Source organism: Pristiophorus japonicus, chromosome 8, assembly GCF_044704955.1.
Source record: "Pristiophorus japonicus isolate sPriJap1 chromosome 8, sPriJap1.hap1, whole genome shotgun sequence".
Classification (NCBI taxonomy): Eukaryota; Metazoa; Chordata; class Chondrichthyes; family Pristiophoridae; genus Pristiophorus; species Pristiophorus japonicus.
In genome coordinates, this window is record NC_091984.1 from 62,616,992 (window position 1) to 62,631,132 (window position 14,141).

General features: G+C 42.2%; 1 protein-coding gene and 1 pseudogene across 2 annotated transcripts in view; one reads left to right on the top strand and one right to left on the bottom strand.

The window, feature by feature from the left end:
• Positions 1–14,141, bottom strand: part of zyg11 (zyg-11 family member, cell cycle regulator) — a 93,551-nt gene that overhangs the window by 68,255 nt on the left and 11,155 nt on the right. Inside the window, exon 1 of one of the 2 annotated variants that reach the window (XM_070886854.1) lies at positions 4,615–4,675. The exons of the other annotated variant lie outside the window; for it this stretch is intronic. Coding sequence (XP_070742955.1) covers positions 4,615–4,635 — 21 coding nt within the window. The 5' untranslated portion in view covers positions 4,636–4,675. Of the gene's footprint in view, positions 1–4,614; positions 4,676–14,141 lie in introns of those variants that run through there. 2 annotated transcript variants of the gene reach the window in all.
• LOC139270022 (U2 spliceosomal RNA) lies at positions 5,376–5,507 on the top strand (annotated as a pseudogene).

The window sequence follows — 14,141 nt, forward strand, 5'->3', positions numbered from 1 at the left end:
GATAGCTGTAGATTGGAGGAAGATAGCTGTAGACGGCAGGAAAATATCGATGGACTGGTCAGGTGGGCAGAAAAGTGGCAAATGGATTTCAATCCGGAGAAGTGTGAGGTAATGCATTTGGGGAGGGCTAACAAGGCAAGGGTATACATAATAAATGGTAGGATACTGAGAAGTGTAGAGGAACTGATGGACCTTTGGAGTGCATGTTCACAGATCCTTGAAGGTATCAGGACAAGTAGATAAGGTGGTTAAGAAGGCATACAGGACACATAGAAACATAGAAAATATGTGCAGGAGTAGGCCATCCGGCCCTTCGAGCCTGCACCACCATTCAATAAGATCATGGCTGATCATTCCTTCAGTACCCCGTACCTGCTTTCTTTCCATACCCCTTGATCCCTTTAGCTTCAAGGGCCATATCTAACTTCCTCTTGAATATATCCAAATGAACTGGCATCAACAACTCTGCGGTAGAGAATTCCATAGGTTAACAACTCTGAGTGAAGAAGTTCCTCCTCATCTCAGTCCTAAATGGCTTACCCCCTATCCTAAGACTATGTCCCCTGGTTCTGGACTTCCCCAACATCGGGAACATTCTTCCTGCATCTAACCTGTCCAGTCCCGTCAGAATTTTATATGTTTCTATGAGATCCCCTCTGATTCTTCTAAACTCCAGTGAATATAGGCTCAGTCGATCCAGTCTCTCCTCATTTCAGTCTTGCCATCCCAGGAATCAGTCTGGTGAACCTCTGCTGCACTCCCTCAATAGCAAGAATGTCCTTCCTCAGATTAGGAGACCAAAACTGAACACAATATTCCAGGTGGGGTCTCACCAAGGCCCTGTACAACTGCTGCAAGACCTCCCTGCTCCTATACGCAAATCCCCTAGCTATGAAGGCCAACATACCATTTGCCTTCTTCACCGTCTGCTGTACCTGCATGCCAACCTTCAATGACTGATGAATCATGACACCCAGGTCTCGCTACACCTCCCCTTTTCCTAATCTGCCGCCATTCAGATAATATTCTGCCTTCGTGTTTTTGCCCCCAAAGTAGATAACCTCACATTTATCCACATTATACTGCATCTGCCATGTATTTGCCCACTCGCCCAACCTGTCCAAATCACCCTGCAGCCTCTTAGTGTCCTCCTCACAGCTCACACCACCACCCAGTTTAGTGTCATCTGCAAACTTGGGAGATATTACACTCAATTCCAGCATCCAAATCATTAATATATATTGTAAAGAGCTGGGGTTCGAGCACTGAGCCCTGCGGCACTCCACTAGTCACTGTCTGCTATTCTGAAAAGGACCCGTTAATCCCGACTCTCTGCTTCCTGTCTGTCAACCAGTTCTCTATCCACATCAGTACATTACCCCTAATACCATGTGCTTTGATTTTGCACACCAATCTCTTGTGTGGGACCTTGTCAAAAGCCTTTTAAAAGTCCAAATACACCACATCCACTGGTTCTCCCCTGTCCACTCTACTAGTTACATCCTCAAAAAATTCCAGAAGATTTATCAAGCATGATTTCCCCTTCATAAATCCTTGCTGACTTGGACCAATCCTATCACTACTTTCCTTTATTAGCTGAGGCATAGAATACAAGAGCTGGGAGGTTATGCTTGAACTGTATAAAACATTAGTTAGTCCACAGCTAGAGTACAGGTGCAACATCCCGAATCTGGACTTCCGAAAACTGGAATTGTCTCAAGAAAGGTATCTACAAGTGTATGTATTTTTGCAGCTTTGAACAAACCGCATACTCAAAACAAGTTCCTCACAGAATGTAATATGATCGAACATACAGTAAGATTTTTCAGAAATGGATATTTATAAAAACAAAGCTGATCATTGCAAAACGTAAACAAAATAAAGTCTAATTTTCAATAGTTGGTATTTTCCAGATACAGTTTATGATGTGTTACACATTGCGATTTCCATAGATATTTGTGTGTTCAATAGGATTGGTCATTCCCATAAACACCCCCTAAGTATCTTGTGTTTCAGAGATAACTTGCATCAACCAATAACTACTGATATAATGGGCCCAAGATTCCACATGATTTGCGCCTGATTTTTTAGGAGCAACTGGTGGAGAACGGACTATCTTAGAAATCGCAATTCTCCACATTTTTTTTTGTGCAGTTCTAGTGAGGTAGAACAGTTCTACTTTAGAACAGAAATTTTTCTTCAAAAGGGGGCGTGTCCGGCCACTGACGCCTGATTTCAAAGTTTCCACAGTGAAAACGTACTCCAAACTAAAGTAGAATGGAGCAAGTGAAGATTTTTGTAGAACTGAAAAAACCTGTTCTACACATTAAAAAATCAGGCGCAGGTTACAAATTAGGCGTCCAGAACGAGGTGGGGGGGGGGGGGGGGGGGAAGGGAACTCATTAAATTCTACAATCAATCCTTATTTATACTTCTACAAATATTATACAAATAAATCCAACCTGAATAAACAGTTATAAGCAAAGAAAAGATTAAATAAACCATCTTCCTACCTGTGTGAAAGTGCTTTGGCCATCGTTCGAAGGAAACCGCCGTTTGTTGCCGCGCAGGGGAGGGAGGGGAAGGAGACAGCGGCTTGTTGCCGCGCAGGGGAGGGAGGGGAAGGAGACAGCGGCTTGTTGCCGCGCAGGGGAGGGAGGGGAAGGAGACAGCGGCTTGTTGCCGCGCAGGGGAGGGAGGGGAAGGAGACAGCGGCTTGTTGCCGCGCAGGGGAGGGAGGGGAAGGAGACAGCGGCTTGTTGCCGCGCAGGAGAGGGAGGGGAAGGAGACAGCCGTTTGTTGCCGCGGAGGGGAGGGAGGGGAAGGAGACAGTGAGAAGGGAAGCCTCAGTGCTGATGGCAATGTGATTTTATTAAAAAATTTTCAAAAATTAAACAGCTACAACGAACTACAAAAATGGCCGAGTGCCAATGTTTTTTTTCACACTGAGCATGCGCGAACGCTCCAACGCGCACGCGCAGCGTTGCCGGCAGGAAAAAAACTAATTTAAATAGTACCCGCCCCCTCCCACTTACAAAATCGGCGCAAGTGTAGGCTCCGCCCCCCTGGGCGCCGCGCCAAACAGACAAGGAGCTGCAAAGCGCTCGAGAATAGCGCGTTTTTTTTCTGGCGCCGTTTTAGGCGCGAAAAACGGGCGCCCAGCTCGGAGGGGCGCCCGTTTTTTATCCTGTGGAAACTTAGGCCCTATATAACTGGATACAGTGTCCTTCACAAGTGTCTTCTCGTGCACTTCTCCAATCGTCTGGTAGACGGAATTAATAAATATTCTGCTGAGATGAAATCAAAGCAAAAGCAAGAAACTGGATTATTTTACAGAGCAGGTGAGTGAACAGGCTAGTATTTCCAGGCCGTTCTAAATTATTTTATAAGACTTCCTGTAATATACAAAATAAAAAGTGAGTTATGATGATCTGGAATGCACTGGCTAAAAGGGTGGTGGAAGCAGATTCAATAGTAACTTTCAAAAAGGGGAATTGGATATATACTTGAAAAGGAAAAATTTGCAGCGCTATGGGGAACTGCAGGTGAGTGGGACTGATGTTCCCTCTAATTCTTTGGGGGCCGTGCAGCCCCCATTAACGGGCTGTGCGGCCCATTCAAAATTCCGCGCATGCATGGTATTTTGCATTTAAAAGCCAGTGAGCCAGCTGCGTGAGACCTCGAGGCACTGTGTGGCCACACAGCTTAAAGGGAACATTGAGCAGGACTAATTAGATAGATCTTTCAAAGAGTGGCACAGGCAAGATGGGACGAATGGCCTCCTTCTGTGCTGTAATCATTCTATGATTCTCCTGTCCCCAGTCATTATGGAAAAGATAGTAGGCGCATCTGTTCTGGCTACACACCTCTTTCTGTCTCCAGCTGCACGCTAGTTTTTTAAAAACTTTGTGGACACACTTTTAGTACAATCACATCAATGTAACTCTTTGCCAAGTCGTTTTGCAAGGCAAAATTGTCAAAAATCTCAATGTTACAATAGTCATAATCAGTACCCTGTATATGGATGGTTAGTGGTATTATCATTTCTGCTTTCTTCCAATACTTTAAATCACATTCATTTAAAAAAAGACAGTTTCCACATGTCTCCTAATAACGGATACTTGCACTCGTGTGTGATGTGAATGAAATAACATGCCACAAGATTAACTACCTTACACTACAGATTGCGCACTTATAGACCAAGCGGTTGCTCACATGCTCTTCTGATTATCAGTAAATGCCACATTGTTAGTTTAGCCTGAACATTACAGTCCAACATCAAATCTATTTCCACAGAAGCAGAAACATGCAGCAATAAGTTACTCGACCTACTCAAAATAAAAACTGCTGAACTTTCAACAGTTCTTTTCAATAACTTTTGGTCCCTGATTTTAACCCAACTGGGCTGGTGAGCAGATAGAATCAGGAAAATGGGCTTACTGCCCCGGTCCCAGCAGAAACACGCCAAGCACTATTTTTACTCTGCAGTTCACTGAAGTCACAAACACAGCCGCTGGAAAGAGGCGATGCCTCATGAATAACTTCACTTGTCAAAGCTGCATAAAAATTGGCTTCACTGACATGCCTGGAAGCAGAATTTAAACGTGCAGGCACCTGGGTCGTTGAGTAGTGCATTTCCAAGGCAGTTCTGAGTTTCCACTTTGCTTCTGTCTGATTTCTCCCCCCCTCCCCCATTAAGTACTCACTGCTTATCTTGGGCGCTGTTTTTGTTTCACTTCCTTGGATGGACAAACAGTTGGGAGGAAGAAGCACAGAAGCTGCATTATGAACAATGAATTGGAAGCGGCATCAGCAGCTGCAGTACTTAAACCAGCTGAGGACCAGGCAGCGCAGACCTAATGGAGGCGGCATCAGCTGCGATGGAACCTTCAATGATTTCCAAAAGAACAAGGAGTGACATCACAGGACAACAGGTAGGTGATTGGTTGGTGAGTATTAAGATTTTTTTCTCTCTCCTTTCTCTCTAACCTAGGACAGCGGTTTAAACTAGGTGCGGGAAAATATAAAGTACTGTATTAAATTTATAGCTTAACTAGTTAAACTAATTAATATAACTATATATAATCATTGAATAAAGACTAATTCATTAAATAAATAACATAAGGCAAGACTAAGATATGGCAGGGCAAGTTGTGTGTCTAGAGTGCAGTATGTGGGAGTTTGTGAATAGCGATACTGTCCCGTGCAAACACGTCTGCAGGAGATGTCTCCATCTCGAATCTCTCCGGCTCAGTCATTGAGTTGGAGTGCGAGTTGGAGACACTCTGACACACAAGGGAGTGGGGAGGAATTTCTGGACAGTTTTATCCAAAATACAGTCATACCCCAAAGGAAAGCACAAGTTCAGGAAAGGTATAACTGTTAGGGCCCCTATGGGGACATGATATTGAATTGATTTTTGGACAGGGAGCTGGATCAGGGGCATGCCCCGTCCACTCCATGCAACGACCTGGTATTGCAATATTTCCAGGAACGGTGCAACCTCGCCTCTCGGCCTTTTGGCCTAAGATCAAACACATTGGCGCAAAGTGATCTTTGGCGTTAGAGTTGATCTAGAACGAAATTGGATTAAAAAATAAATAAATAACTGTTCGGGAGCCAGGTAGCGGGGATTTAAGAGAGGTTGAGAAGGAGATTCCGCAGACACTGGTTCTGTCCAACAGGTACGATGTACTCACTACCTGAGAATAAGGAGAAAGACTGCAGGGAGGACAGCCACAATGCAGACCAAGGCACTGTGGTTCAGAAGGCTGTCCAAGGGGGTGAGGGAAAGCAGATTAGAAATGAGGTAGCAATAGGGAACTCTATAATTAGGGGGATAGATAGCGTCCTCTGTAGCCAAGAACGAGAATCATAAAGGGTATGTTACCTTGGTAAGGGATATATCACGGCGGCTGGAGAGGAACTTGGAAAGGGAAGGGGTAAATCCAGTTGTCGTGGTACATGTTGGAACAAACAGGGAGGAGGTCCCGTTGAAAGAGTATCAGGAGTTAGGCTCTAAATTAAAAAGCAGGACCTCGAGGATACTGATGGGATGGGCTCCACCTGGACTGGAATGGGACCCGTGTCGTAGCAGAAAGGATAAATAGGGAGGTGGCAAAGGCTTCAAACTAGTAAGATGGGGAAACAGAACCAGCCTAAATATAAACAAAACAGGAAAAGAGAGCATAGGAAAGAATAAAGTAAGGGAGAACATTGATGGCAAGGGAATATATAGTTATAGAACAGGAGTCTAAAAAGCTGGTTAAACATAAAGAGAGAGGAAATCCTATTAAAAATGAGTTAAACTGTCTGCACAGCAATGCACACAGTGTCCGTAATAAAACAGGGGAGCTGGAGGCAATCATGCGTTACAAGGAACCAGACATAGTAGGAATTACTGAGACATGGCTACAGAAAAATTAGGACTGGGAACTAAACATTGCAAGGTATAACATATTTAGAAAAAAGATAGAGGGGGAAAAAGGAGGTCGAGTAGCTATACTTATTAGGGATAACACAATGGCAGTAGAAAAAAGTGACGCGGCTATCAGCAAAACAAAAATAGAATTCATATGGAGAGAGATAAAAGATAATAAAGGATCAATCACACTAATAGGTGTAGTCTACAGGCCATCCAATAGTGGGAGGTGGAGGAAGAAATATGCAGACAAATTAGGGAAATGAGTAAAAAACATAGAATAATCATGGGGGATTTCAACTACCCCGATATTAATTGGACTGAAGAGGTAGGTAACGGGGATAAGGAAATTGAGTTCCTACAATGCGTTCAGGACTCCTTTCTAACCCAATATGTACAAAGCCCAATAAAGGAGGATTCGCTATTGGATGTAGTAATGGGGCATGAACCAGAGCAGATAAGAGTAGTAAAAGTAGGGGAGCATCTAGGTAATAGTAACCACAATATAATAGGCTTTATGATAAGTGAGAAGGACATAAGTACGATGAAAACCAGGGTAATAGGTTGGAGAAAAGCTGATTTTGAGGGGCTGAGACTAGAACTTGGAAAAATAAAATGGGCAACAATATTGATAAACAACGATGTAGAACAGCAATGGAAAACATTTTTTAAAAGTGATCAACCGAGTGCAGGAACAATATATTCCGCTAAAAGTAAAGAACAAAGAACAAACTAAACACTTTTGAGACTCCATGGATAAATAAAGTCGTAAGGGAACAATTGAGGGGAAGGAAAGAGGCATACATTAAGTACACACAGGAGAGTGCATGATAAGGGAAAATATGAAGAAATTAGGAGAGACATCAAAAAAACAATTAGGAAGGCAAAGACAAACTATGAAATTAAATTACCAAGGAACATAAAATAATAGTAAAATATTTTACAGGCACATCAATAAAAAAAAAAGGACGGTTGGGATGGGAATCGGGCCATTAAGGGATAGTCAGGATAATACCACAGGTGATAGAGAGATGGCAGAACTAGGAAATAATGATTTTGCTTCAGCATTTACCAGGGAGCTAGAACAGGTGGACATGACATTGGATGATGAGATTAGTAATGAGATAAGTACATTTAAAATTTAAAAAAAAGGGGGGATATATTAAATAATCAAACTGATAAAACCCCTGGTCCGGATGGACTGCATCCACACATTTTTAAAGAATTTAGGGAAGAGATAGCAGAGACATTACTGCACATATTTAATAATTTGTTAGAAAAAGGTGTAGTGCCAGAGGACTGGCAGATAGTGAATAGCTAACGTAATATAGGTATAACGTCCGGAATCCGGAACTCCGAAAACCAGAATTGTCAGAGGATGGAGTGGTCCGGAATTATTCTCTGAAAACCGGACATTTTGAGGCGGCCAAGATGGAGTCATCCGGAATTATTCTCCGAAAACCGGCCGGTGTGCAGAGGTGAGGAGCGGAGTACCTGTGTGAATCAACAAACAGCGAGGAGCTGAGGATCGGCAGGAATCGGCGAGGTCCGAAATCTGGCAAAACCCGAAATCCAGCACGGATTCGGTCGAAGATTCCAGACAAGAAAATCAATAGTCTGAAATCCGGAAATCTCGATCAAATCTGTGCCGGATTTCAGACCTCGCCACTCAAAACCCAGCACGGTTCCGGTCAAGGATTTCAGATTTTAGACCATTGATTTTCTTGTTTGAAATCCGGAAAAACCCCCAAAACAGGATGGACGCGGTCCCAAGGATTCCGGCTATTGTACCTGTTGTAAGAATAAAAGCGCTTATTGATGATAAAATTGATTCTGTGTATGTATAAATGTTAAAAAATGAGATTATATGAAAAGACAGTTTTGAAAGAGACAAAATGAAAGCTCACAGACTTCCAGCATGTTGTTTGTATATTGTCTTAATTGGAAAGCCACTAACCTAATCAAGGGATGGCACTGAGTCCTCTAGACAGACACATGTGTGAGAAGAGCCAATAAGGAACTGCCCTGGAAGCAAGATCCAATCCTGAGGCTTCCTGAGAAACATGGCCTAAGAGGTATAAAAAAATCAAGCCAAAGATTGCTCTCTCTCGCTCTCTCTCTTTTCTTAAGCACACGGCAAAAGCAGAACCTTTCTCTACAGACCAAGAAGCAGGCCATGTGCTTTGCCAGAGGGAAGTATACCGTTTTTATTGTAACCTCATTGTATCTGTTGTAACTAAGTCGATCCGTAGGATAGCCGCCGACTGCTGATAGACGTGCATGTGTTTAATAAACCATTCCAAATTGTTTTAAAAGAATCAGTCTTGCTGTCAATTTAATGCCAGAGATTTAGAAATCTTACACTGTACCTATATTTAAGAAGGGAGACAGAACATGTCCAGAGAATTATAGAGCAGTCAGCTTAACATTGGTGGTAGGAAAAATAATGGAATCCCTACTAAAGAAGAAAATAGAAACATAGAAATCTACAGCGCAGAAGGCGGCCATTTTGGCCCATCATGTCAGCGCCGGCCGACAAAGAGCCACACAGCCCTCGGTCAGCAGCCCTGAAGGTTACATATAAACCCTATGAACGATGAACAATGGCAAAAAGGTAAAGAGCATCCAGCCCAACCAGTCCGCCCCACACAACTGCGACACCTCGTGCACCGCAACATTTTACACTCCACCCCAACCAGAGCCATGTGATCTCCTTAGATAGAACATCTCCTGAACATATAGAAACCAAATATATAATAATGAATAGTCAGCATGGATTTCAAAAGGGAATGTCTTGCTTGACCAACATCATTGAATTTTTTGAAAAGGTAACAAAGAGTAGACAATGGTAATGCAGTAGATGTAATTTATCTAGATTTTCAAGAGGCCTTCGGTAAAGGTACCCCATCACTGATGGACAAGCTCAGGTGAATGCAGAGTAGCAGAATGGATAGCTAGCTGGCTTCAAGACAATAAGCAGAGAGTAGGGGTAACAGGTAGCTATTTACAGTGGCAGAAGGTGGGTAGTGGTGTTCCACAAGGATCAGTGCTGGGATCACTGTGGTTCACAATTTATATTAACGATTTATAGACTCTGGAATCAAAAACACAATTTCTACATTTGCGGATAACACCAAATTGGGGGGGGGGGGGGATAATCAATACTGAGGAGGGCTGCAACAAATTACAGGAGGACATCAATACATTTTCAGAATGGGCATATAATTGGCAAATGAATTTCAACACGTGAGATATTGGCCCAAAAATTGCAGAAGGAGACTTCCTGCAGGTGGATGCCTCCGACCAAATTTTTTTAACAAAAGTACCTGGTGATCCTGGAGGAACGAACACTTCCGGTCCGAGGCCTAGATGCGCAGCCCAGCGCAGAGGCCCACGCATCCCTGGAACGTAAGCGCATCCTGGGATCAAGTGGGCCTGGACCACCAATCACAATGTAATATTCTCATTGATAATAATGGTGAGTTCCGTTCGTACGAGCTTCCATTACAATCAATGAGAATACCCCCAAAACACAAACAACACGACAAATAAAAATTAATTGAAATTGAATTAAATTAAATGTTTTAGAAAAAATTTATTTTTTTGAAACTGGTTTTAAAATGTTTTAATAGGGTTAAAAATAAATGGAAAGGGTTTTTAATATTAAAAATTAATGATAACATTTAATTTTTCTAACTTTTAAAAGTTACGCCGCCGGTAAAAATCAGACTTAGCCCAAATCTCCGCTTGCAGAGGCCCTTTACTTTCGTATGCATTGGATCTGTTAAAAGACATTTTGACAGGTCCCAAGTGCCAGATTTCAGCACATGCACTTTGCATGCCTAAACCCGGAACTTTTGGGGCCTATTTGGGCGGGTACGCACATCATACGCACCCAGAGAGGCCACAATTTACAGCCCATTATATTTTGGTAGGAAGAATAGGGAGGTCACTTATTACTTGGAGGGTGAGAGTCTCAGTGGGTTAGAGGAACAAAGGGATCTCGAAAAACAAATACACAAATGACAAAGTTGCGACACAGGTTAGCAAGGCCTTAAAACAAGCAAACCAAGCACTTGGGTTTATTTCTAGAGCTATAAAATTGAAAGGTGGGGAAGTTATGCTAAACCTGAATCGAACCTTGGTTCTTGTGTACTTAAGAATACTGTGTACAGTTCTGGTTGCCATATTATAAAAGGGATATTGAGGCACTGGAGAGGGTCCAGAGAAGATTTACAAGGATACCACCAGAAATGCAAAGGTATACTCTCATCAGGAAAGGATGAACAGGCTGGGTCTATTTTCTCTTGAAAAAAAACTCAGGGGTGACCTAATAGAGGTCTTCAAAATAATGAAAAGTTTAGATGAGTGGATAGAGAGAGAGAGTGTTTCCACTTGTGGGGAAGAGCATCACTAGAGGCCATCAATATAAGCTGGTCACCAAGAAATCCAATAGGGAATTCAGAAGAAACTTCTTTACCCAAAGGGCGGTGAGAATGTGGAACTCGTTACCACAAGGAGTGGTTCAAGCGAATAGTTTAGGTGCATTTAAGGTGCATTTAAGGGGAGGCTAAACAAAATAGAGGGTTATGCTGATAGATTTAAATGAGAAAAGACGAGAGGAGGCTCAAGTGAAGCATAAATGCCAGCATGGATTGAGCAGAATGGCCTGGTTTTGTACATATATCCTATGTAATCAAAAGAACACAAGAAATAGGACCAGTAGTAGGCCATTTGACTCCTCGAGCCTGCTCCGCCATTTAATAAGATCATGGCCTCAGCTCCATTTCCCTGCCCGCTCCCCATAACCTTTTACTCCCTTATCGTTCAAAAATCGGTCCATCTCTGCCTTAAATATGTTCAATGACCTAGCCTCCACAGCTCTCTGAGGCAGAGAATTCCACAGATTTACAACCCTCCGAGAGAAGAAATGTCTCCTCATCTCAGTTTTAAATGGATGGCCCTTTATTCCGAGACTATGCCCCCTAGTTATAGTTTCCCCGACAAGTGGAAATATCCTCTTTGCATCCAACTTATCGAGCCATCTCAGTATCTTATATGTTTCGAACTTCAATGAGTATCGTCCTAACGTCCTCAATCTATCTACAAAAGTCAACCATCTCATCTCCGGAATCAACCTAGCGAACCTTCTCTGAACAGCCTCCAATGCAAGTATATCCTTCCTTAATTACAGAGATCAAAACTGCACTCAGTACTCCAGGTGTGACCTCACCAATACCCTGTACAGTTGTAGCAGGACTTCTCTGCTTTTATACTCTATCCCCCTTGCAATAAAGGCTAACATTCCATTTGCCTTCTGGATTACTTGCTGTACCTGCATACTAACGTTGTGTGTTTCATGCACAAGCATCCCCAGATCCTTCTGTACTGAAGCACTTTGAAAATTTCTCCATTTAAATTATAATTTGCTTTTCTATTTTTTCTGCCAAAGTGGATAACCTCACATTTTCCTACATTATACTCCATCTGCCAAATTGTTGCCCACTCACTTAGCCTGTCTATATCCCTTTGCAGATTTTTTGTGTCCTCCGCACAATTTGCTTTCCCACCCATCTTTATAATCAGCAAACTTGGCTATGTTACACTCTGTCCCTTCATTCAAGTCATTAATATAGATTGTAAATAGTTGAGGCCCCAGCACTGATCCCTGCAGCACCCCACTAGTTACTGTTTGCCAACCAGAAAATGACCCATTTATCCCAACTCTCTGTTTTCTGTTAGTTAGCCATAACTCAATCCATGCCAATATATTACCCCCAACCCCATGAACTTTTATCTTGTGCAGTAACCTTTTTATGTGGCACCTTATCGAATGCCTTCTGGAAATCCAAATACACCACATCCACTGGTTTTCCCCTTATCCACCCTGCTCATTACATCCTCAAAGAACTCCAGAAAATTTGTCAAACATGATTTCCCTTTCATAAAACCACACTGACTCTGCTTGATTGAATTATGATTTTCCAAATGTCCTGCTTTTTTAATAATGGACTCCAGCATTTTCCCCAACGACAGATGTTAGGCTAACCGGTCTATAGTTTCCTGCTTTCTGTCTGCCTCCTTTTTTTAAAAAAAAATAGGGGCGTTACATTTGTGGTTTTCCAATCCGCTGGGACCTCCCCAGAATCCAAGGAATTTTGGTAGATTACAACCAATGCATCCACTATCTCTGCAGCCACTTCTTTTAGGACCCTAGGATGCAATCCATCAGGTCTAGGGGACTTATCCATCTTTAGTCCCATTATTTTACCGAGTACTACTTCTTTAGTGATAGTGATTGTATTAAGTTCCTCCCTTCCTATAGTCCTTTGATTATCCTCTATTGGGACGTTTTTATAGTGTCTTCTACCGTGAAGACCGATATAAAATATCTGTTCAAAGTCTCTGCCATTTCCCTGTTCTCCATTATTAATTCCCCAGTCTCATCCTCTGAGGAACCAACATTTACTTTAGCCACTCTTTTCCTTTTTATGTACTTGTAGAAACTCTTACTATCTGTTTTGATATTGAGTGCTTGTTTACTTTCATAATCTATCTTCCCTTTCTTAATCATTTTTTTAGTCCTTCTTTGCTGGCTTTTAAAAGTTTCCCAATCCTCTGGCCTCCCACTAATCTTAGCCACATTGTATGCCCTGGGTTTCAATTTGATACAATCCCTTATTTCCTTAGTTATCCACGAATGGTTATCCCTTCTCTTATAGCCTTTCCTTCTCATTGGAATATATTTTTATTGAGAGTTATGAAATATCTCCTTAAATATCTGCCATTGCTCATCAACCATCCAATTCTTTAATCTATTTTCCCAGTCCACTTTAGCCAACTCTGCCTTCATACCTTTGTAGTCTCCTTTATTTAAGCTTGGGACACTGGTTAGAGATCCAATTTTCTCGCCCTCCAACTGAATTTGAAAGGATCCTCATTCCTTTTGGTTGGTTCCTCAACGTACTGTTCAAGGAAACTATCCCGGATAGATTCTATGAACTCTTCCTCAAGGCTACCATGGCCAATTTGATTTGTCCAATCAATATGAAGGTTAAAATCGGCCATGATTATTGTCGATCCTTTTTTACAAGCCTCCATTATTTCTTGATTTATACTCTGTCCAACAGTGTAGCTACTATTAGGGGGCTTATAGACTATGCCCACCAGCGACTTTTCCCCCTTATTATTCCTTATCTCCATCCAAACTGATTCAACATCTTGATCTTCTGAGCCAATATAGTTTCTCACTAATACACTGATCTCATCCTTTATTAACAGAGCTACCCCAGCTCTTTTCCTTTTGTCTGTCCTTATGAATTATCAAATACTCCTGAATATTTAGTTCCCAGTCTTGGTCGCCTTGCCACCACGTCTCTGTAATGACCATCTGATCATACCCATTTGTACTGTCAACTCATCTATTTTGTTACGAATGCTGCGTGCATTCAAATCAAGAGTTTTAAAGTTGAATTTTTACTATTTTTTCCTGTTTTGACCCCACTTTCTGATTCACTTTTATCTTTATACATTCTGTCCCTTCCTGTCACGCTCTGGTTTTCTTTTTCCCTAGCGCGACCCTACTCTATTGCCTTTTCCTTATTCTTTGACTTTAAAAAAATTGTTCTCACTTGAACCCACTACCCCCCATTAATTAGTTTAAAGCCCTCTCTCCAGCCCTAGTTATTCGACTCGCCAGGACCCTAGTCCCAGCACGGTC